This window comes from Molossus molossus, unplaced genomic scaffold (assembly GCF_014108415.1).
Source record: "Molossus molossus isolate mMolMol1 unplaced genomic scaffold, mMolMol1.p scaffold_m16_p_1, whole genome shotgun sequence".
Classification (NCBI taxonomy): Eukaryota; Metazoa; Chordata; class Mammalia; order Chiroptera; family Molossidae; genus Molossus; species Molossus molossus.
This window is the reverse complement of record NW_023425344.1, coordinates 90,476,760-90,502,277: the sequence shown is the minus strand read 5'-3', so window position 1 is coordinate 90,502,277 and position 25,518 is coordinate 90,476,760. Positions and strand designations below refer to the sequence as shown.

General features: G+C 49.0%; 1 protein-coding gene and 1 non-coding gene across 2 annotated transcripts in view; one reads left to right on the top strand and one right to left on the bottom strand.

Moving 5' to 3' along the window:
* The window catches only part of ADARB2 (adenosine deaminase RNA specific B2 (inactive)), a 163,772-nt gene that overhangs the window by 81,255 nt on the left and 56,999 nt on the right, over window positions 1-25,518 (top strand). The window contains exon 4 of the mRNA XM_036264430.1: window positions 20,281-20,395. Within this exon, the coding sequence (XP_036120323.1) occupies window positions 20,281-20,395 (115 nt within the window). The remainder of the gene's footprint in view (window positions 1-20,280; window positions 20,396-25,518) is intronic.
* On the bottom strand, window positions 4,413-4,475 carry LOC118622044. Its single transcript, XR_004957888.1, has one exon. It is a non-coding gene; the product is annotated as a U7 small nuclear RNA (small nuclear RNA).

Below are 25,518 nucleotides of genomic sequence, written 5' to 3'. Positions count from 1 at the left end.
CGAGAAGCAGCCACAGGACCCGGCGAGGGTCCCTCGGCACGGTCTCGAGACTGATGAGCCACCTTCATGGTGTGAACGAAACAACTACTAATTGTAGGGGGAAAAAACCACTGAGTCTCTAATTGTATAATGATTTGGGAAGTGTCTTCATAGAGAAGGACCAGAGCTTGGCCTCAGACCAAGGACATTTTGTCTAATTAAGGGTTTAAATAGGTTTTACAGTGGAGTGATGGTTATTGATCCTGAAAAAGTAATTTATGTAATGTTTTCCATTTTTTTTCTAAACATTTCACTTGGACAAGCGTCTCTTTTGTGTCTACTCTGCTCCTATGCTCTGTGGCTGACACCAAAGGCTCCTGACCCTCCAGCTTCTCTTAACTTGGCTGGAATTCCTGTTGGACAGATTAGAAATTGCAGGACAGGCCACGCACATTCGTGTAAAGCCAGACGTGGTCACGTTTCCACCGTGAAGCAGACGGGCAGTGCTCTGGGCCCTGGAAGGAAGCGACAATGTCCCGGAGGAGGCAGGCCTCTGAGGACAAGGACATCACAGGAGTAAAGGGTCAGAGCTGAGCCCTGGCAGCAACCTGGGGCCCAGGCAGCGGCTCTGGGTGAGGACAGACCCTGTCTGAGGGCACTGGGTGAGGACAGACCCTGTCTGAGGGCCCGGGCAGCGGCTCTGGGTGAGGACAGACCCTGTCTGAGGGCACTGGGTGAGGACAGACCCTGTCTGAGGGCCCGGGGCAGCGGCACTGAGTGAGGACAGACCCTGTCTGAGGGCCGGGGCAGCGGCTCTGGGTGAGGACAGACCCTGTCTGAGGGCACTGGGTGAGGACAGACCCCGTCTGAGGGCCCGGGGCAGCGGCTCTGGGTGAGGACAGACCCCGTCTGAGGGCCCGGGCAGCGGCTCTGGGTGAGGACAGACCCTGTCTGAGGGCCCGGGGCAGCGGCTCTGGGTGAGGACAGACCCCGTCTGAGGGCCCGGGCAGCGGCTCTGGGTGAGGACAGACCCCGTCTGAGGGCCCGGGCAGCGGCTCTGGGTGAGGACAGACCCTGTCTGAGGGCCCGGGGCAGTTGTTCTGGGTGAGGACAGACCCTGTCTGAGGGCCCGGGCAGTGGCTCTGGGTGAGGACAGACCCTGTCTGAGGGCCCGGGCAGCGGCTCTGGGTGAGGACAGACCCTGTCTGAGGGCACTGGGTGAGGACAGACCCTGTCTAAGGGCCCGGGCAGTGGCTCTGGGGCGGTCTTGCTAGAATGGCACTGCCAGCGGCACAAGGGACAGAAAACTCCTTCACGGGAAGCCTGTTGGGTTGATGATGGGAACAGAAAGTGTGGGTGGAGGACATGGCATGGGTGTATTTCCTGTGACCCGGCTGTGCGCTGGCACTCGGCCAGTTGTCATGGTAACCCGGTACTGGGGCCCACCCCCTCCTGAACTTGTTTCACCTGGAGGCTCCCTCCCCGCCACCAGCCCTGTGCCTTAGAAGTGAAATGACCTTACCTCACGACTTAGATATTGCAGCGAACTGTCCCCATGTGAGATGCAGGTCTGGGGCAGGAGCGGTTCGGGGTGGGCTAAGAGAAGGGCAGGCCAGGAAGGGGGGAGCATGCTGGGAAAGCTCTGGGCTCATGGAGCAGCCTCTGCCCCCCAGGAGCCCAGCTCGAGTTCTGTGGTCAGGTCCTTGGGGAACAGGCACAGGCTGTGGGCGAGGAGCACAGGAGCTAAGTGGGTGGTTGCGCTGTGGTTGAATGATGTGTGACACGGGCCCTTGTGGCCGTGTGCCAACAGGACCTGCAGGGCTCACACCTGCACCCTGGCGGTGGAGTGGTGGAGTGCTGGGCAGGGGACACTGACCGTGGTCCAGTGTCACCCAGCCGGACAGACAGTGACGCAGGGGCCCGGCGAGGCGCCGCTCCACACTTCCCCAGAGCAGCTAACAAGTCCATCTGTGCTGCTCAGAGCGCCTGGGAGACCTGGTGACATCATTTGTCACAAGGGTGCTTTATTCTCTCTCCAACTCCAAAAGACATTCATCAGTGCATGTGAGGAAGTCAGGGAAAGTGAACTAGAAATAGAAAAACAACTCCCCTTTTATCACAGATAAAAGGCCTTTGTGAGGATTTTAAATCCAATTCTGTTTCAGAGTCCAGGTGTCTCTGGCCAGAGTTGCCAGCCCTGACGGCTGCCGACCCGCTGAGCTTTGCTAAGGGAGGGAAAGCACATCCGTTCTCTGTGGCCACAAGCCCAGCAGAGCAGGGACGTGCCCCTGAGGCTGTCACAGGAGAGGTCACGGGAGCATTAGGAGGTCACTTCCTCTGTCTCCCACTTCCAGACCAGTGAGACACATGCCTATGCAGACTTAAAACTCAAGTCCACTTAGCACCTGCACCTACAGCTGCATAGTGCTCTTGAGGGTGTTGACCAGATCCAAGTCTAGAGGAAGTCCATGGACACACAAAGAAAATGCCTCTGCATCTTCTTATTCTGCATTTATAGCAGAGGAGGGCTGGACAGAAATGTCCAGTTCTAAGGGCTAAGCAGTGCTTTCCGCACAGCCTGGCAGACTTGGGCACGAGCTGTGTGACACTGTTCCATCTCCCATCTCAGGGCACAGGAGGACCTACTCCCATCACCTCTCAGCCTTCTCTTCCCCCAAACAAACACCCTGCTCCTTGGCCATCATGGCTGCTCCCCCACCCCAGACCCCTTCCACCTTTAGACTTAAATCTAATAAAAACCTATTTACTTGTACCATATTATCTCATGCTTCCACCAGAATACAACCAACGGAGTCACTTTGATTTCATATTTGTTCTAAACAAACGCGAAATAGGACCCGACTAAAAGAGACTATGTCCACTGCTTCATTGTGATGCTTATTTCTTCTGATGTTTATCGAGTTCCATGACCTGGCAAGCCCCTTGCCAAGGCCAAGAGTCCAGAGACGAATTTGAAGCCTTCCAGAAGCTTTCACACCAATGGGCCTGTCGGATACGTAAACAAACTATCCAAATAGATTGCAGGAAAGCCCTCGGGGTTTTTCCATAGGTAATCAGATCAACTACAAACAGGTATTTTTACTTTTTCCTTTTAGATTTGAATGGCTTTGTTTCTCTTACATGATTGGTCTGCCGAGACTTTCAGTACTATGTTGAGTAGGAGTGGCTGGAGTGGGCACCCTCGTGTGTGCATTGTATCTCGGGGAAAGAGAGAGAGAGAGAGAGAGAGAGAGAGAGAGAGAGAAGAAGAAGAAGAAGAAGAGGAAGAGGAAGAGGAAGAGGAAGAGGAAGAGGAAGAGGAAGAGGAAGAGGAAGAAGAAGAAGAAGAAGAAGAAGAAGAAGAAGAAGAAGAAGAAGAAGAAGAGAAGGAAGGAAGGAAGGAAGGAAGGAAGGAAGGAAGGAAGGAAGGAAGGAAGGAAGGAAGGAAGTCAATCGATGTTCTCTCTCATCGATGTTTCTATCTCCTCTCCCTCTCACTTCCTCTCTAAAATCAATAAAGAAAAAATATTTTTTTAAAAGAATTAGTATCAATTTTTTGAATGTTTGGTAGAATTCACCAATGAAGCCATCTTCTACTGAGCCTCTTGGTTGAGATTTTTTTTAACATTTTTTTTAAATTGAGATATAGTTGAGAGTTTGTAAATTACTGATTCATTCTCTTCACTTGTTATTGTTATATTCATTCATTCAATTTCTTCTTATTTAAGTTTTGGTGGGTTGTAGGTTTCTAGGAATTTATTCATTTTTCACCAGATTATTCAATTTTTTGGCATATAATTGTTCATAATAGTCCTTATGATCCTTTTTACTTCTGAGGCATCATTGTAATGCCTCCTCTTTCATTCCTAATTTTATTTATTTGAGTCTCCTCTTTTACCTCAGTTAGTCTAGCTAAGAATTTGTTAATTTTATCTTTTTTTAAGTAATATTTTTACTTTTTGTTATTTTTCTATTCTCTGGTCCGTAGGCCAACACTCCAACCACTGAGCCAAACCAGCCAGTTATTTTTCTATTCTCTATCTGATTTATTTCTGCTCCAATCTATTATTTTCTTCCTTCTGCTAACTTTTTCTAGTTGCTTAAGCTGTAGTTAAGTTATATTTTTGAGATCGATTTCAATGTTGACCTGTATTGCTATAAACTCCCCACTTATTGGTAGATTTTCGATAGCGTGTACCATGTCACCAGAATTTTTTGGATATTGTGTTCTGAGCATGTTTAAGGTAAGCTAGGCTATGCTATGATGCTTGGCAGGTTAGGTGTATTAAATGCATTTTTGACTTACAGTATTTTCCATTTACAATGGGTTTATCAGAAAATAACCCATCATAAGCCAAGGAGGATCTGTATATTGTGTCTCTATGTAGACCACTTTGTGTCAACTTATTTTGGATTCTTTGGCTTCTTTGGTGGGGGGGCTTCCGATGAAAACTGGAAGACCTACTAAACAAATTCAAAAAGAGCTGTAAGCACTTCTTTGGCTTCTTGAATCTGTATGTCTATTTCCTTCCCCAGATTTAAGAAGTTTTTTGTCATCATATCTTTAAATACACTTTCTGCCTCCTTTTCTTGCTCTGCTTCTTCTGGATTCCCATAATGCGTATATTTGCTCCACTGATGGTATTCCATACACCTCAGAGGCTTTCTTTACTCTTTCTCATTCTTTTTTCTTTTTTCCTCCTCTAACAGAATAACTTACAAAAACTTTTCTTTGAATTTACAAATTCTTTCTTCTGCTTGACCAGGTCTGTTGTTGAAGTTCTCTCTCTTTTTTTTTTTTTTTTTTTTTCATTACATTCATTGTATTCTTCAGCTCCAGAATGTCTGTTTGGCTCTATTTTATTATTTCTATCTTTGTTAAACTCCTCATTTTGTTCATGTCTTCTTTCCCTGATTTCATTGTCTATCTGTTCTCATAGCTCACTGAACTTTCTTAAAACAATTATTTTGAATTTTTCGTCAGGAAATTCATGGATCTCCATTTCTTTGGGGTTTGTTACTAGAAATTCATTGGGTTCCTTTGGTCATGTCACGTTTCCCTGATGTTTTGTGTTCTTTATAGCCTTGCATTGATGTCTGTGTATAGTCACCTTTCCAGATGCTAAGGGCTGTCTGTGGTGGAGGAAGGCCTTCACTGGCCAGTGGGTGCAAGGGTGCCAGTTAGGGGCATGCACTGTGGTGCCACATTTGGCGCAGGTCCCAGGGAATGTGACAGCACTTGGTCCAGATCACATGTGGGTGCAGCACTGTGAGTCTAGGACATGGGGAGGCAATGACTTTCTTGTTTGTGAAAGTTCAGCTGAAAGAACAGGAATTTTCTGGGCCATCTCTCTCCTATTTGCTGAGTACAGGTAAATAGAGCTGGAACGGATTGCTCTGGTCTCAGATCTCTTTGTGAGCTTGAGGAAATACTCGACGATGGCCTAGCCCTGGCTTTAGTCAGTGCAATGTCTCAGATGTATTGTTTGGAATTATTTAGCAATTTTTATCTACTTCATTTTTTCTCTCTGGAGCTTATTTTCAGATTTAAAAAAAAAAGGCAGATTGAGAGCCAAAGACATGAGACAAGGGGGTCTGAGAGTTTATCTTTCATGGCATTCAGAAGCGAGTGTGACAGGGACTTCAATAGTAATGTTGCAAAACAGATATTAGCATTCTTTACTATTTAGGCAATAACTTTAAAACTTCTCTTAAATTTAACGAAAGCCAGGAACATAAATATTACATATTTTATAGAAGAACAGCTTTTTCCTTTGGGAATCTTTTTCTCTTTGATACACTGTAATGGTTCTTCTTGTTTACGTCTTTTTAAATCCAGATGAACTCAAACAACCATGAATCAAACCCAAACAAAGGGCCTCATCTGTTAGCATCCTCCTATTAGCACACTAATGAGAATTTAAAGATTCTAATTAAACCCAGACGCAAAATATCTTCCTGAGTACCTCAGAAAGCCCCAGTTTAACAAAAACAGAAATATTACATTCTTCTAATGTGGCTTTAGTTTATTTTCTACATTTTTATTGTATTCCAATTTGAAGTTGATTGTTAAAGCAGTAACTACTGCTCCTGTATGTAAGTAGATTTGTGGATGCCTAACAATTTAGGTAATTGTGAATAACTATAAATTTACTTAATCAGTCGGTAGGTAGGTATACAGATGTCTCTACACATAATCCTCAACTCTCAACGATTCAAGGTAATGAGCATGGGATCTCTTACTTAGGCTTTCCTGAAATGTCCAGTTAGTAAAAGGCCTTTGGAAGTCACTTCTGACATTGTTGGACAAGAGCCCAGATGTTAAACTGGAATTCACACATCTGGATTTGAATTCTAACCCTACTACCAACTGGCTGAGTCGGCTGTAACAAGTCAGCTTCTCTTTCTCTGCCTTGGTGGTCTCATCACAAAATGCTCACGCCCCTGGCGCCTGGTCCCCAGGGAGCAGCCCCGGAGCAGCAGGGCCGATGGTTCCTTCCCTTCCCTCCTGCCAGCGGGAAGGGGCCTCCACCCGCACTGCTCCGGGTAACCCGCCCCCTTTGGCCTCTAGTCGGTCTCCACTGGAGGTGCTCAAGGGCTGGGCAATGCTGGGCTACTTCACAAAATAAATAGCAAAAAAAACAGAGGATATGATCCATTTTTCAAGCATGGGGGGAAAGAAAAAGAAGTCCGCTCCTGATATTGCTAAACCTTTGTCACCAATAGCACGATACATTCACGTGAATGTGCCCAACCTTTTTATTTTATTTAAAAAATTTTTTTCTTCATTTGCCCTGTTTCTTTAATGTAACTAATCATGTAGAATTTTAAAATGTCAACAATACAAGATGTAAAATGCTTTCATGCCCTGGCCAGTTTGGCTGAGCTGTTAGAGCATCAGCCCTTAGACCGAAGGGTCTTGGGTTCAATTCCCAGTCAAGGGCTCATGCCTAGGTTGCAGGCTCAATGCCTGGTCCTGGTTGAGGTCATATGGGAGGCAGCCAATCAATGTGTCTCTCTCACATAGATGTTTCTCTCTCCTCCTCCCTCCCTTTCACTCGACCTAAAAATATCAGTGGGCCCAGCTGGTGTGGCTGAGCGTCGACCCATGAACCAAGAGGTCACCAGTTTGGTTCCCAGTCAGGGCACATGCCCAGGTTGTGGGCCCAATCCCCAGTGGGGAGCATGCAGGAGGCAGCCAGTTGATGTTCTCTCTCATTGATGTTTCTATCTCTCCCTCTCTCTTCCTCTCTCTAAAAATCAATAAAGAAAAAAAAATTTAAATATCAATGGAAAGAAATATCCTCAGGTGAGGATTAACCAAAAATAAATAGATAAATAAATAAATATGCTTTCATGTCTCTAAATTTGGAATTTATGAATGTGACCAACCCCAGCCCTGTCTATTAAAATCCATCCCACATACACATTTAGTGACCTTTTTGGTCCACAGGCAAAGAACTCTCTTGTTCAGCAAACGACCCACCGTTTAGAGCCCAGACCTAGGGGAGCAGAAGTGGACCTTCCCTGTCCTGCTCCCTGAGTGGCTCCACAGGCTTCAGCATGTTCAGAGGTAGGAGTGAGGACAGTGGTCTTCTTCTCAGAGGTCACACTTGCTGAGTGGGGTGAGGTGTGCACAGGCCAAGGAGAGAGAAGCGGGGCCAGCCGTGGCGCTGGCAGAGGACGCAGGATGCCAGCCTCTGGAGGACGGGCTGACTGGGAGAAGATACCAGATAACTTTCACCACATGTGCAGCTCACAGCTCTTGCAAGGAGAAGTCAGTCCTTCCACTTTTCTGACCCCAAGAGCAGTGAGTGTAACTACCGGACTGCCTGTCAAGATCGACCTGGTCATCCTGAACATGGCTGGCTTTCCTCCCTTGGTGGTTTTGCAGACAGAGCCCCCCAACCACCACCACCACCACCACCACCACCACCACCACCACCACCACCACCAATGCTCCCTCCTTCAGGTCCTCTTCAGGTTTTAGACAATGTTAAAGAAAAAAATATGCAGCTCTGGCCAGTTTTGCTCAACGGTTAGAGCATCGGCCTGTGGTCTGGAGAGACCCGGGTTCGGTTCCCACTAAGGGCATGTACCTCAGTTGCAGTTTGTCCCCAGCCCTGGTTGGGTCATGCGGGAGGCAGCCACTCGATGTGTTCCTTTCACATCAATGTTTCTCTCTCTCTCTCCTTCCCACTCTCTCTGCACAAAAAACGGAAAAATGTCCTCAGAATAATGTCCTTGGGTGAGGATAAAAAAGAAAAAATATGCAATGATACTTGTTAAAGCACAGTAAGAAAGAATTTTTTCAAGGGGCGTACCATAGTGGTAGGCAAAGGAATTTGCAGGGGGAGAGACTAGTCTCAACACCGAGTGCAGCACAGGAAGTGAGGGTTTACGAGGAGGAGCAGGTGGGGTTGGTGGAGGAAAATTCACTAAGAGGAAACGTCAGGAGTATGGGGGATTCTGGCTACACCGGCCTCCCAGGACTCCTGCTGAAGACAGGCCATGTGATCAGACATCAGCTGCGGGTGGTCAAGGATGAGGAGTTCGATCAGGTATCGAAGGTGGAGGCTGGACTGTTGCTAAAACTGGACGATGCAAGAGAAACACGAAAAGCCCAAAAGACAGGCCTGGCTGAAAACAGCTCAAGGGAGCCTGAGTAGAGTTGGGTCAGTTAGAGAATCTTTGTCCCAGTGGGTTTCAAGCCTCAGAGCACATTGCATTCACCAGGGCCACGTGCGGGACATGCCAGGGCAGGTGCACTACCCGAAACCGATCCAGGGGTCCGGGAAGGGGCCTGTGGACCCAAAAACGGGTGGCTCTTCCGCCAGGAGCAGTCATCCGCCTCCCCCAGGAAGTCCTTCTCCAATCGCCAGGCATCATTTGTCCCCAAAATTACTGCAGTGAAGGCAATCACATCACTCGCATTTGTATAAGAGGCAGAATTTCCAACGTCGCACCTAGCATCTCCACGACTGCACTTGTGTTCATTAGGCTGACAGGGCTCATTGTGGTCCGAGAACATGTCATTCCTGGGGCACCCACTGTCCTTCGCCTCAGCAGCGTGACTCTTGGGGTCTCCGGTGGTTTAGCCTGTGCCCTGGGGTCTGACCGGACGTGTGTGTCCCTGGAGAGGAGGTTTACTTCTCGCAGCCTCGGCGTGTCCATCTGTGGAATCGAGGAAGGGCCTCCCAGGGCGGCGGCGTGGGCTAGGGAAGCGAGGCGCACGAGGCGGCGGGCGCTTGACGAGCAGTCGGCCCTGGAGAAACGTCGGCCGCCATCTATCACGCAATGTGCCGTGGCTCCCAGCCCTGTTACGGGCTTTTTATATAGAGGACCTTGTCTTTTCATCTCCGTATTTCATTAGTGTCTTGCTCTATCAATTTTGATGGATTCTTTTCCCCAGGGGATGGGTGTAATGGTGGAATAGAAGTGGAAATGCTTGAGAAACAGCCTCCACTCTGGCTTCTCCCCAGGCCACCGTGGACACAGCCGAGCTTCCCACAGGAAGGGGTCCGACAGCACGTGTCTGTGCCGCTCCAGCCCCAGAGGCCGTGCACACGGCGGCGCACTGGGTGCGCGTGCTGACGTTGCAACTGCGAGGCGGAGAACACGGGACGCTCGTCCTCGGGCGTGATGAGGGTGGTGTTCATGTCAACAGTCAGAAATAATGTGGCTGGAGGGTGAGATCAGAGAGGACAGAACCCAAAGTCAGAAAACCACATATAGAAACCCAAGTAGCCAGCAGCATGGCTCAGCAGGAATGTAGACATGATTTATTTAATGCTCGAACACATCATTGCCAAAAATACTGTCTTCCAAGTTTAAAAAACAGCAAATTTAAAGTTGGTAAAAGATCAAGCAAGTAGTTTAACCAGCGAGCATTTCCTCACCCAAAGTTGCCAATGTTTTCACTAAAATGACTACATGCGGCAGTTGACATGTGATTTCTCTTTAAGATCCCAGATATACACAGTTTCTGTGCCTGGGGTACGGATTAAACTTACACACGCAGCTTTCTGAGTTCCTCCTATTTGAGTTCTTATACTGAGCACTGGACTGGGAGAGCGGCCGTCGGGCGAGATCAGAGTTGGCTAGCAGGCTGGTGGGAAAACCAAGGAGAGCATCCGCAGCACAGAAACACCTGCCGTACACACCCCTGAACAGAGCACAGCTGCCTGATGGTGTCCAAATGTACCCTTTAAACAGCTCACTCCTGAAAACTTTCATTTCACTCATGATATAAAATAAGCGGGAAGTGTTTCTACATTGTTTCTAAGAAACTGTTTGCACAAGTTTGGACGGTAACAAAGACAACAGTAACCATTTGAGTACCAGATACCGAGTGCACAGTGCTGGGTTGGTTGGCATGTCATCCCATGCACTGAAGGGTCTGAGGCTTGATTCCCAGTCAGGGCACATAACTGGGTTGTGGGTTCAGTCCCCCATCAGGGCACATACAGGAGGCAACTGATCAATGTTTCTCTCTCACTCTCTCCCTCTCCCTCTCCCTTCCTCTCTCTCTCAAATCAATAAAAGACATCCTCAGGTGAGGATTTTTAAAAAAAACATTTTTTAAAAAAACAACAGCACTGGGTGCCATATCAAGCACCTTATATCCACTTCTCATTTCACTTATAAGAGTCCTATGATGTAGGCGTGACTCCTATTGTAGAGATGAGGAAACTGAAGCCTAAATAACGCTCGTGTCATACTGCTGTCAGTAGCAACACCAGAATTTGAATCTGGGACAGAATGCCTTCAGAGCACCTGGTTTTAAGCCCTCAGCCGAATAACTCCTCATGGTCTTAACTCCTCATTAGGCACTTTTGCTATATAACAAACCACACTGAAACACCGTGGCTAAAAAAACATCATTCCTTTTGTTCACGTGTCTGCCATTTGCACAGGCTTAGCAAGATGGCACCCCTTGCTCCACATGGCCCTGGGTGGGCGGCGTGGCAGCATAGCAGGGGGCCACGGACCCCTCCCCAGAGGGCTGCTCCCCTGCCGAAAGCTGGTCCTGGCTGCTGGTTGGGTTCCAGAAGGAGCACCCAGGAATAAGACATAGGTACACGGCATTTATGACTCTCAGACGTCACTGGCCAGCATTCTTCCTTGCTCTGTGGTCTCCAAGGAGAGGGCGCAGAGCCGATCGCTGAACGGGGACCTATGGAGGTCGCTAGTGAGACGAGCAGTGAGCAGGTGAGGTTGGTGCGGCCATCGTTGGGAAATGCCATCTGCCAAAGTGCCTCCAAGCCTCCGAGATCCACCGCACATCCCGGCGAAACCCCAGAGCTGAGACAGCCACAGAAAGACCTCGGAGGAGGCTCCTGCTGCTCCCTGCTTGTCACAGTGCCGTCAATGTTCCAGCCACAGGTCTGCTCGAGCCACCAACCCCTGGCTCCAGCACCTTCGCTGACATAGCTCCCTGTCGCCGGGAAGAAGGCCCTTCCAACTCTGTCTGCACCTCCTGCTACGGTCTCTGTGAGTGTGGCTGCTTCTGGGGACACTGCGGCCTCTCCCACTGTAAAGAGAACACGGTATCCAGAAATGTTCGGCGGAATGCTGTAGGTCTCTGCCGAGAATCAGAATCACAGACTTCAGAGGTAATCATTATGGTGCCTCTCTTACACACGAGGAAACCCACAGCTCAGAGACGCCAACTGCCCGTTGGCAGCTGCACAGTTGGGAGGAGATCGTAACAGAACTCAAGCCCGATTCTTCTGATTCCAAGTGCGGAGCTTTTTCCACGGTGCCGTGGCTGCAATTCAGAGTTTTCCTCTTTCACGCCTTCCTCCAAATGTGTTATTGGCCTCTGGGTAATTTGAGGCATAGAATAATTGAAGGGTCGGATCATTTGAATTGTGTGATTGGACACTGGTTTTCTCCAGTCCCTGACTTTGAAATTAATGAGGCTTTATTGCCATTGTCAGCAATCAGGAGCCACAACCAAGACCTAGAGATGGCCTTCTCCATGGAAACACGGAGGAATGTCAAGATGCAAATCGGGGAAGAGCATCTCCCGTCCACTGGGCTTATTTCTGAGGCCTTGCTGGTGGCTGGACGACACCTCCAGCACATCTCTCCAGCCTTCCCAGTTCTGGGGGGCGGGGGAGTGAGGCGGAGTCGGCTGTGATTTATGGAGGTCGGGCTCCAACAAGCCTGGCACGGGGCCCTCACTCCAGTGCTGCCCACTCTGCTCAGGCCCTCGCTGCCCACCTCCTCAGAGTGCCATCAGAGCCACAACAGAAACTGTGGGCACTGGTCCTGACTCTGCTCTGCCGCCCACATGCAAAGCTAACCTTTCTGGCATTCCTGCATTGCAAACCCGAAGACAGGGTTTCAACAGGGAATATTTACTGAAGGATTTCTCCTTCATAATCTATCGATTTTAATATCCTTACCCCTTTGGCTGAATGTCAGTTTCACCCTGAGGATTGCCATTGCAAATCTGAACACATTTTATTTATTGATGGCATTCAAAATATTAGTGTTGGAAATTAGTAAAACTCGAGCCTTTCAGGGTAGCTGCGTAAGGTTTATTTTTCCTATTTGAATAATGCTGGTAATTCGCCATGGTAATTGGGGCCAACCAACAGTGTGTGGGCACAGGCAGAAGTTAAAGTAGCATTTCGGTTTAGCTTTTCTGTTAAGTACAATAATACACAGCTCATTAAAGATGGGGCCACCGTCTCCACTTAACCTTTGGAACCAGAAGCACCTGATTATCACCATCATTTCACAGAAGCCAAATCCGCTCTCCTCTGATCAGTTCCATTCCAAACGTCCAGTTGGTGCCAAGTTGTGCACGAGCAGCGTCAACACCGCAGCTCTCGGATGGAGGCTCACTGGGGCTCCATGCAGGCACTCGGGGTGTTGCTGCAGACTCTGCAAGCCCCCAACTGCCCACCTCTGTTCCTGCCCTGAGAGATGCTCTGGGAGGCTTCCAGGAGGAGCCTTCGGTGGGATCACATCCCCACCCCAACTCCCGATGCAAATGCTCCAGGAGGCCAAGAATGATGTGTGAAAGACAAACCCTTTCCTGATACCAGAGACCCTTTAGAGGCATTTTCTAAGTTACTGAATCATCAACACTAATGAGGACAGCTGAATGCCTCTCTTTTCATATATAACAAAGAATTCATGTTGTAAATGACCGCGGTTCGTTATTCGGGATTTGGAGAGTGGGTCGTCAGAGTCTCTCTGCGCAGGGCTTTCTGTACTGCGAAGCTGACCTCACACTTGTCCCTGGGTCTGGCCTCTCCTGTCCACGGCTAGAAGCAGGGGCATCCAGCTGACCAGACCACCCTACCCTGAGGTGTGGGCAGGGCCCTCCGCTTGCTTCCTGTGCTGGTGTGTCCCTGGTGCTTGACAGTGCTGAGCCCGGGGAGGCAGATGAGCTTGGCCTGGAATCAAGGTCCTCTGGTCTCTCCCCAGCGGCCTTTTTAGTTTAAGTTCTCACGACTGCACTGCACAGATCCTTGACTCATGCCATATTGAACTACTCAACACCCGACCCAGAAACAGATTGTTCAACCTCTGAACTTTTTCAGGCCATGACTCCCCAAGACCTTCCTGCTCTTCTCATCCTGCCAAAATAGATTTTGAGAAGACTTCAGGCCCAATCCTACCTCTTCCTCCAGGGAGCCCTCCCTGACTGCCCTATCCTGAGCCACCACCCATATTGGCCTCCTCCTCCTGTATATATCCATACAACGCCACCCCTGGCCACATGGAGGACATGCATCGTAAGCTGTCTACTCTGTAATTAATTATTTCACATTGATTGTTAACAGAGTAGAGTTATGATAGCCCCTGCTTTATGTGAAGGCTAACTGCAATAACACACAAAGCATTTAGAACATGTCTCACAATAGTGACCTTGCAATAACATTGGCTATAATTACTATTACCAATAGAGTCAATAAAAATATTGACCCTCACCCAGCCTGTGTGGCTCCGTGGATTGAGTGTTGTCCCATGGACTGAGAGGTCTGGTTCAATTCCCAGTCAGGGCACATGCCCAGGTTGCAGGCTTGATCCCTGGCATGGGTTGTGCAGGAGGCAGCTGATTGATGTTTCTCTCTCACATCGATGTTTCTATCTCTCTCTCCCTTCCTCTCTTTACAAAAAAATAAAATAAAATATATATATATATACACACACATACCCCTTGTCCACAATGAGGGGAGCTACAGTATATCACATATTTAGGGCATATGTAGGAGAAAAGAAACAACTTGTTTAGGCTGTACCAAAAAGGACACCGCATGTAAGTGCTGCTGGAGTCTGGCAGAAACACACAATCACCGTGGGAGCCATTACAGGGCCTGGAAGTGGGACTCTGCAGAGAAGGTTACTTGTCTACCATCTATGACTTCCGGTGGACGGAGACAGGAAACGCATGTCTGCAGGCCCCATGGTCACTGCCACCAGGCCTGGACACGGGCCCCAAATAGAAGGCTGTTGGGTGAAGATGTGGGTTGCTCATAATTTACAGTGAGGCATCTAGGTGCTCACCCTCAGGGGAAATATCTCACATTAATTTAGAAAGTGATGATACAATAATAGGTTGGCCCACATGCTCAAAAAAATACCCTTTAAGTTCTCGAGACTGGATAACTCCTCGCAACCCCAGGGCGAACCCTAGAATTTGGGTTTATAAAAATACTCAGGCCCTGGCCAGGTGGCTCAGTTGATTGGAGTGTCGTCTTGTACACCAAAGGTTGCAAGTTCAATTCTGGTCAGGGAGCAGACAGGAAGCATCTGATCAATGTTTCTCTCTCACATCAATGTTTTCTCTCTCTCTTTCTCTCTCTCTCCCCCCAGTTCCTCTCTCTCTAAAATCAATAAACATATCCTCAGGTGAGGATAAAAAAATAATCATCAGATCTGTGACCTTGGTTTGAGCTCTGTAGCTGCTTCTACCGTGAACCAAGTGCCAGGAGGGGAAGAAAACCAGATTATTTCAGGGACTGATTAGTTGAGTTTGCAGTAACCCAAGCGGAGTGTATACCCTAAATCCCAAGCGATTCAAACAAAAGTTGTCCAGTGTTAAATCAGTAAGTATATGTCTCTCAACATGAATTCCAAGTCTGGGTTTTATTTTGTGGGTGTTTTTTAATATATATATATTCTTATTGACAATATTACAGATGTCCCCCATATCTCCCCTTTCCCCCGCTCGGCCAGCCCCTAACCCCCTAGACCCTCACCAACTCCCATGCCATCAACAAGTACACAAACCCAGCTATAAGAAGCTACCTGCAGCTGCAATCATGTATGCGATGTAATTAAACACCAATCACTTAGCATGGCGGGGCCCACGGAGACGCGGGGTGGGAAGGGCAGGCACCCACCGGCTCCATTGGGGAAATAGCAGGATACAGAGCAGAAACCCGAGAGGCTGGGTTTCTCTGGATGTTTCCAAACCCAAACTACTTCTAATTCCTCACAGACTCCCTGAGTCCCCATAACAGATGCTCTGTCTTCTGACAAAGATCATTAGTCATGATTTCTCTTCCGCTGACTTTTAAAACCCGTAAAACTAAGGGTGATAGATAGTTCAATACGTAAACCTTCTATGAATTCTCTCTCGAAAAGCCATGAGCAAGACTTTCCACAGTCGTCCTGGGCAGCAGTAATGGTTAACCATGAAAGCGATACATTTTTTTTCCCATTAACTAAATATTTCTCTACGTTTTAATCGGAGAGTCTACTACCCAAAGCAGGAGAAATTAAAGAGATCATTGTGTATTTCTTTTTACATTCACCTCTATAAAATGTTAATTGAGAAATATGCTTAACATAAATGTCAAGGACCCCTAAAAAAGGAATAAAGAAAAAAGAATACAAGAGAGGAGATGTTTAATGAAAGGGTCCCTAAGGAGCATGCCCTGTTCAGAGGGGAGAGAGGCAGCTGCCCAGGGCTCAGCATCCAGCCCACCGCGCCGGGCCTGGCGGGAGGCGCCTCTCGGCCGAGCACCTGTCCTTACCACCAGCCGCTGCTCAGCGCACTATTTGCTTTTCCTCAATTGATTGTCAGGTTTTATTTGACTTTTTATAAGATTCCTCTCCTTCTCTATTACTCAGTGTAAACAATGTTGCTGCTGTAACCTACAACCTCAAAAATCAGTGTCTTATAAGACCACACAGTTGTCAGCGAGTGGGTGACTCGGGGCCCTGGCCCCTCAGTGCAGAGGTCCATTCCCGAGGTCCCCAGTGGGGGACCTGTGGGCCTCTGTGCTTTTTCCAGGCTCCTTAACATTACTGTTAAGCACATGTCTCTGCAGCCTGAGGGAGAAGAGAACGGAGGGCCTGCGGGGTCGGGGGTGGGGAAGAGGAAACCGAGGGAGAGGGGTGCACTTCACCGCAGTGCGTGGCGCCGTTATCACAAAGGGTCCTTGTTCATGTGACATCGTGTCTCCTATGTGTTGTGAGCTGAATGCTTCTGTCCCCCAAAGTCATGTTGAAGCCCCAACCCCCAGAGTGGCTGTATGTGGAGTTGAGCCTCTAAGGAGGTGATTCAGTTAGATGAGGTCATGAGGGTGGGGCCAGGGTGCGATTAACGTCCCTATCTGGGGAGGCTGGAGAGCTGGCTGGCTGTCTCCACACAGCCCGAGGAGACGCCACGTCCTCAGAGGGAAGCCAGCCCCGCAGCACCAAGATCTGGGCCTCCAGCCTCCAGCCTGAGAAACAGATGCCTGTTGTTTCAACCACCCCATCTGTGGCGCTTCGTTATGGCGCCTGAGCAGACGGACAGGTGTCAGTGTCCGAAGAAAATACTGAGAATAACAAGTGAAGAAAAAATAACCAAATTTTCTCTGAAATGTCGACCCTTCACCAGCCGTGCGTGTGTCTCTCGGGCCAGCCTTGAGAATACCGCTGCGGCAGCAGCCTCCCTATCCGGAGTGCGCAGGCCGCGTGTGCACGGCGCTGGCACACGCGGAGTCTCTTTGCGTGTCTGCGTGACGGAGAGTGCTCGCTGGGTTTCCAATGAAAGGCGGATTTGTGTGCTTTATATTATTACATAGTGGTTTGGGGCGTCCTGTTCTCAGGGCTCCACGGGGCCCTGTCAGGCAGACGCGCAGTGACAAGCTGCCTCCTACATGGGCAGTCTCGTCACTTCTGGAACATTTGAAAGTCTCCTCTTGCACAGAAGGAAAAGGACACCTGAAGGCAGGTCGTGAGCAGCTCCTCATGCCCACAGCGCATGGGGGCAGACACCCAGCACCATGGGACATGACTGGAGACAAAACGGACTCACGCCCTACCCCTGGGGCTCCCGACTCTCGGGGGGCGAGGGGAACACTCAGGAAGCCGCTAGCATCTGACTCTGGAGAGCAGCGACGGGATGCGGTGGCCGCCCTGCCAGGGGAGGTAACGGCAGCAGGGCAGTGGCTGGATGACCCCAGTCAGTGGTGTGCCACGGAGCCCGCCAGACAGGAGGCACTGCTCACCGTGACCTGAGGGACATTTGTCTGCAGAAGGAAGGCTGTGAGTCTTGCTTTCCCTTCAAGGTCATCTCCGACGTCAGCATCCATGAGGCCTTTCTGGACCCCTGGACTGGAGGGCACCCTCAGCCCTGCCCAGGCGAGGGCCCTCTTCCCCATGACATGGCTGCAGAGGTGCAGGTGCTGGGTCTTGCCACGGGTCCTTTGAGACCCTGCTCCAAATACAGATGCTCCCCAAGGCCACCAGGCTCCCAGGTCCTGGGCACCTGGCCATTCCAGCCCCACTCCCAGCTTGACCCTCAGTTAGCGGCTCCCCTCCCACTACTGGCCTCCCATTCTGAAGGATGAGTATATTTTGTCAGGGTCCCATCTTCACAACGGGAAGGATAAGGCTAGCCCCTCGTGGTGGGGACTCCAAGGGCACCGTGAACCCTCCTACCCAGTGTCCACACCTGGTGCACATTCAATCAACGGCTGCGATTATGACCACTGATGTCCAATGACAGTGTCCTAAGAAGAAGACACAGCAGAGTTGAGACCCAGAGAGAGGCGAAGCCATGTGAAGACAGAGGCAGAGATAGGAGGGATACAGCCACAAGTTCAGGGATGCCTGGAGCCCCCAGAGGCTGAAAGAGGCAGGCAGGACGCCCCCCCCCCTCCCCGGAGCTCTGGAGGGAGCGACACGTTGACTGTGGACTTCTGGCCCCCAGACTCTGGGAGAGCAAGTTTCCATTGTTCTAAGCTGCCCAGTTTATGGTCGTTTGCCCCAGCAGCACCAGGACACTCAAACACAGATGCCAGGGGCCAGGGACATGCGCACACCTCTGGGGACCTCAGTTTCTGGGTCACAAAAAGACAGGACAGCCTCCAGGATTTATCTCTCAAACCCTGTGACTGTGAGTCCCCCCTGAGGTGAGGCGTCTCTCCAAGCAGCCTGGGTTCTTTCGGCACCGAGCCAGGGAGAACCCCGGGACACACATCCCAGCTGCAGCAGTTCCCTCGCTGTGGGGGCTCACCATCGCCAGCCAGCCAGGCCTGAGTCAAATCCTGGAGGGAGTATGCAGCACACCAGGGACACCCACTCTGCATGGCATCTTCACCTGCGGGTGTCCGGAGCAGCCACAGCAGCACGGGGAACGGCCCCAGACCCCACCGGCGCTGGGAAGAGGGGCGCTGGCCTGGCTCCCCGGCTCTACATCTTAGACGCGAGAACGAAAGGCCTTGTGCTGTTTCTGAGGCAGGTTCCCTTCCAGGACGCACACCTGCTTTCACGTGAACACGGGGTTTTAAACTATTTATCCTGCGCACCTGTACTTACCTGAGACCTGTTCTTATCTGTAACACAATGTCCAAACATACCTGGTGGGACAGTGAAAGCCCATTCCAACAGAAAAATGACCTGTTTGCCCACCTTCTGGATAAGGGGCTATTGTGATTTGGCTGCATATTCAGTCAGTGGCTGCAGTGACCGGGAAATAATAGTGATAGTGCTGACAGTAATAGTAACAATGGAAGGGGAAGAATGGCCGGCATTGTTTCTGAGCACGCTCAGCCAGAGGCGCCGTGCTAAGCATTTAAGATTCATCCTCGAATTTAATCCTCACGATGCACTCAGATGGGAGTTAAGAGGATTACTTACAAATTAGGGTACTGGACCCACGCTGACTCATACCAGGCTTCTCTGAGTCCAAGGCCTATATAAAGGTCGCTGCCACCCCACCACCTCCCACAAAAAGTAGTGACGGCCGTGTGCAGAAGTACAACTTGTCAGCCGCGGACAGATGGAACAGAGGAAGGGAGATGGCAGAGCCACACGCTCTGGGCGACACCAGCCATGTCATTTCACGCGCGCTGCTTTGACAGACATACGAGGTCACTTCAGGGGAACTCAACAACCGGGATTATATCAAATTGGTGTGTGTGTGTGTGTGTGTCTGTCTGTCTTTATGTGTGTGTGCATGTGTGCAGGTATGTGTGTGCTGTGTGTATGTGCTATCTGAATGTGTGTCGGTGTGTATTGTGTTTGTGTGTGCATACATGTGTACATGTGTGTGCATGCATCTGTGAAGAATCTCTGTGCATGTGTCTCTGTGTGTGCATGTGTCCATGCATGTGCATGTGTGCATAAGTATGAAGAGAAGAGGTCGTGAGCGAGCCATAAGGAGCAATTCAGCCAAGAAAATCCCAGAGACAAGTGGGGCACTTAGAAACTGGCTCTGCCAAAGCAAGCAGGCCTGGCCAGTTTGGCTCAGCAGTTAGACCCTAACCGTTAGAGTGTCGGCCCCTGGACCACTGAGCCGCGGTTTCGATTCCAGTCAAGGGCACATACCTCGGTTGCAGTTTGTCCCCAGCCCTGGTCGGGTCATGTAGGATGCAACCAGTTGATGTGGCTCTATCACATCGATGGTTTTCTCTCTCTCTCTCTCCCTCCTTCCCACTCTATCTGATAATAAGTAGAAAAATATCCTCAGATGAGGAATTTTTAAAAAAAGGAAGCAGAAAGTGAGAACCAAGTGTCCCATATGCAGGTCCCCCAGGCTCTCCTCAGGACACAGCTGAGCTTGCTCCTCTGAGAGGTGGGGAGAGGGCGGACATGCCGGTTTCCCTGCAAAGGTTCTGCTGGGCACAGGCAGGCTCCTACCCAGGGGCCAAGCTGGCGGTTAATTCCTCAGAATCAGGGCCCACAGTCGATCCGGTATCAGGGGACGGTGCATGCAGTGGTGGGGAGCTGTGCGACAGGTGACCTCAGACTCTGCACATGGGCACGTGGCTTTGAGGAGGGGAGGACGTGAGCGTGAACCGCTTGGCGTCAAAGCAGCCTGGTGCTTGTGTCTTGCAGGAATTCGCCGACTCTGTGTCCCAGATGGTCACGCAGAAGTTCCGAGAGCTGACCGTGGGCCTGGCGTCCACGCACGCCCGCCACAGAGCTCTGGCAGGGATCGTCATGACCAAAGGTAACGCCTCCTGTTTTTGCTGTGGGATTCTCATCTCAAGGAGAGGAAATTAGCGTGTGCCTGATCTTAGGAAGCAAAGGATTCTCCCTCCCATCCGAAGACATGAAAAAGAAAACAAAACTAGACACAGAGGGATCAGTGACAAACCCGTGTGGGACCAGCAAAACCACAGTGGATGTAATCACAACTCCCTAAAGCCTCCTCTGCACAGGCCTCTCTCGATTTCCATGAAAGGTAAACTAAGGACTGGCTGGTACCTTTGCTTAGTAGATGTAATCACAACTCCCTAAAGCCTCCTCTGCACAGGCCTCTCTCGATTTCCATGAAAGGTAAACTAAGGACTGGCTGGTACCACCTCGTTGTCAGGAAGAGTGTGCAATGCTGGAGGAACCTGTAAAAGCTGGAATGCATGGCCAGGCCGGGCCACCCAATAAGTCACCCCAGGCTGCTGAGCCAGGCTTCCTTCTCTGCCCTCTCTTCTCTTCCCTCCCTCCTCTTCCCTCCCTCAGTGCATTTCCTCTTCGCAGAAGGGTGGCCCAGTCCAGAGACTCCAATTCACCTGAGAGTTGTGAGCCCCTCCCGTTGAGGTGCAGATCCCCTGAGAATCCTATCACAGGAGACTGAATGCACCCCTTTCTGCCAGGACCCCCACTCACAATGCTCACAGACAGATGTCCACCCTCAGGTACAAATGACAGAGCCAAAGGAAGCCGTCGACCTCGACGGCCAAGGTTGTGGCCGCTCTTATAAGCCAAGGTGGGAGAAAATCATGGTTGAATTTAAGCAATCGGTACTAGTGAGAACATCACTGACCTATTCATAATAACTAACCAGCTGGTTCTTTAAATTTAACTGTTTTTACTCCAGCATTTGGCATGAATTGGAAACAACATGCTACAGAATGATTACTGTGTAAATAACTGACTTTGAGCTATTTGAGTTTCACACACATATTCTGCATATGTAGGAGAAGTCCAAGACTTGAAAAGGACCATCTACCTGATATCCAAACATATTTGTGTTAAAAATCCATTTAAAACCAGGCGGCTGGTATATGTCCCATCGTCCCAGACCCCAGGGACTCTCCCGGGGCCGTCCCATGCGAGGACACACGTGGGCACACAGCCCTCAGGACGCTGTCTCCATTGCAGCCAGAGGCTTTGTCACTTACCCTTTCCATTTTGGCATCTTTTAAAGCAGAAATAAAAACGCCTCCTCCCAGTGTAATTTGGTGAATGGGATAAAGTACATAAAATGCTTGAAAGGTCAAATCACTTTAATCACCTTATAAGGTCCATGTTCTAAGTCAAAGGTGGTTTCGTTAGTTGACAACACCCTGGTACTGTATTTGGCGGCACCCATCACCCTTTCTTCACACTTGATGGCATCTGCCTCTTGTGCAGCACATGGCGTAGCACCCTCGGTCAACACCCCCTGCGGGCGTGGCCCTTCTCCTGCCCAGCCCCCAGCAGACAGTAATCAGATGCACCTACCTACTGGGCACCATTCTGCACGCATCAGGGGTGAAAGAAAAGATACAGCCGCCTCAGGACGTGACCGCCCGGGAAACAGTGACAGTGGTGCAGGCGAAAAGCGACTGCGTAGGTTTCAGTCCCAGCTCCACCGGCAACTAGAGGTGTGACCTCAGGCCGCTCAGTCTGGCTGAGACTGGGGACCACAGTAGTACCCACCAAGAGAGTCATTTGAAGGTTACATGTGTTCATGTGGACAAGCACTTAGAGAGATTCCTCGCCCATAACAAGTGCTATTACTAGTAGTCGTGCTGTTTCATTTGTAAATTACTCACTGAGGGCCCACCAGCACCAGAGCCCATCCTGGGTGCTGGAAAAACCGGAGAACAAGAGACAAAGCAGCTGCCTGCATGAGTTTTCCATCCCAGTGGGGGGTGAGCACAAAGAAAAGTGTAAATACAATGATACAATGTAAAATGTGTGAAGAGTTATGTGCACAGCGTTCTAGGATCACAGAAACAAACTCGTGGCAAACTACAAAAGGTGGAGTGTCATAGATTTGTTTGCCAGAGTCCAGGATAACATAGTTTTAAATGAGCCTGGTTTGACCCATGGATGTGAAGGAAGAGAGGAAGGGGCGGGGGTGGGGGAGACACCAACTCATGTTTCCTCTTTGTTGTGCAATATATTTCTAACCCCAAAAAGCACACGTCCTTATGACTTGGTGAGGAGTTTTCAATATTTCTCAGCTCTGGAGCTGTGATTTTTCAGTATCTTTCCACTTTCTTAGGATACTCAAAGACTTCCCTTGGAAAACAGTAATGTTTTACAAACACTTGTGGGAAAATGGTACTTAAAACTGCCCGTGAATACACTGCTTTGTGTGCAGACAATTTAGTACATGACCGTGAACTGAGTTTATTACATGAAAGTGAGACTTTACAAGGTAAAGCTTCACTAATTAGTGATTTATGAACACTGAAGAATACATTCCTGAAGTTTACTTTCCTGCTATAAAGAGATGATTTAACAAACATGTTGATTAAAAAGAGATTACAGCCCTGGCCGGTTCGGCTCAGCAGTTAGAGCGTTGGCCTGTGGTCCAGAGAGACCCGGGTTCGGTTCCCGCTAAGGGCACATATCTCGGTTGCAGTTTGTCCCTGGCCCTGGTTGGGTTGTGCGGGTGGCAGCCACTCAATGTGTCCCTTTCACGTCAATGTTTCTCTCTCTCTCTCTCTCCCTCCCACTCTGTCTGAACAAAAAATGAAAAAATGTCCTTGGGTGAGGATTTAAAAAAAAGAGATTATGGAGAAATAGGCAAAATTACTAACAGAAACATTTTAAAATATTTATTTACTTATAGTTGATGTGCCATTTAATCTTAACTCTAGTTCAGTTGTTCAAGTAAACTAAGTAACTCTAGATGGAGAGATGTGTCTTATTCTAGTTGATACATACTATAATATCGCAAAATTAAGTTTATTTTGAAATAAAATGATAGAATCTCCTGCATTTTTTGGTGAGCTGCCGATTTATCCACATCAATTAGTTCATGTAAAGTCCATTTCATTTATGAGCCTCAGACCCTTTTGTAGCCGTTATGAGAAATATGATAGCAAAAAAGTACACTTCTGAACAGTTACCACTTTTATCAAATGAATGTAGTCATGTGGTAAAAATTCAAACAGAGAGAACTTAGGAATGAAAAACAATATTCTCCCAGGCTCCTCACTTCCCTGTGCTTCTCAGAGGCAGACACCTCTAGTCATTTTGTTGTTGTTGTTGTTGTTGTTGTTTTTATCCTCACCCGAGGATATTTTTCCATTTTTTGTACAGATAGAGTGGGAGGGAGAAAGAGGAAGGGAGAGAGAGAGAGAAACATCGACGTGAAGGGACACATCGAGTGGCTGCCACCCGCACGACCAACCAGGGCCGGGGACAAACTGCAACCGAAGTACGTGCCCTTAGCGGGAACTGAACCCGGGTCTCTCCGGACCGCAGGCCGACGCTCTAACCGCTGAGCCAAACCGGCCAGGGCCCTCTAGTCATTTTTAATTCTTGTTCCCATGACTGTAAATACTGTATTCGTTCTATATTTCTTGATTCTCCATTCTAAAGACCATCTACTGACTCACACTGTTAAAATTTGGTGCTTTTTTTTTTTACTTTTTATTATTTACATGTAATATTTGTCATTTTAGATAAATTCTTGAACTTTATTTCTTACACTATCAAGTTCAGATGGCCCAACCCTCCTTCCTGTTCACAAATCAGGTGTGAGCCATTTTCCTCCCTGGATTTGCTTAAGCTACTTATTTGGGGTTTTTTTCCCCCCTTGTACAGTTTCTTTGATAAAGTTCTTTCTTCATACACATTTTTTGTGGAATTTTCAATATCCTGAATAAATTTTCTGTTTTTTACCTTTTCTTTCTTATTTTTAATGTACCCTTTTACTTCGTGCTCTTAGAAATTTCTTAAATTTATCTGACAGCTCAACTGCCCTCTTTTCCCTAATTTTTGCAATCTATTTTCATTGCTCAAGACACCTAGTTTGCTCAAGTCCTCAGGTTTCTCCTTTTCCAAGGGGCACTCTTCTTGTTTTATAGATGTGACGTCTCCTCGAATTTCTCGAAGGTCACTCACCACAGATTCCTAACCTTCCCTCTACTTCCTCTGGAATCAGGCCCTCCTTCTTCGTGTTCAGTTTTTCACTTTCATCCTACTTATGACTTTTGTCTGAATATTCTCCCTTGTGAATATAATATTAGACTGATTATCACAGGCATCAGGCACGGATTTCCAGTTGTGCCAATTGGTCACTTGCTCCAACAAGCTGTCGCCTAAACAGGAAGGCTGCCTGGCCCACCTCCCTGTCAACTGCAGCCCTGTTGCTGGCGAGGGACCCCCCAGTGCCAAAATGAGAGAGTTCTGTCCATGTGGTAAATCTCCCATCAGACCCCTAACTTTCTCAGGCAGTTCCCCCAGTTCCTTTGGCGAAAGACTCTCCATGGTTCATCCCAGTCGGGCGTTCCTTCCACAGAGCACCTGCTCTTGACAACACAGGTAAACGTCTCTTCACCTTCACAGAGGACTTGTGGAGGGGGAAGCGAGGAGTGCACCCCCATTATTCCAGAACCTCTATCTTTCCACTTTCCCCCCCCTTCCCAAGTGACTGGCAATTACTTTGGTTGCAAAATTGGAAGCAGGGTCTTTTTATTTATGCCCAGTGGGGATGGGGAAGGTGAGTGGGGACAGTGAGCTGGGTAGGAAGCCCTGGGCAGAAACTGGTGCTGAGATGACAGATGGTAAATGACCACGTGGCTTTCACGGAACTGATCTTAATAACCACTGAGTGGGGACAGAGACACATGAAGTAGAAGACGTATCTCCACAGATGTGCTCAGTTTCATGGGGGCCACTCCTCGAACAAGGAATATGACGCACAATTGATTTTATATCTGTTTACACCACAAAAGGCAGAATATATTTTACTGCTGACCCTGTGTTGCATGGATGTTGACTTATGTATACTAAACATCTCTCCTTACAATCAGTCCCTAACTGGACATGTGGCCACCCCGCCCCACCCCCACTCCTGCTCATTTGGAGACAAATGGAGGTTTAGTCCAGAATAATTCACAAGGGGCAGAT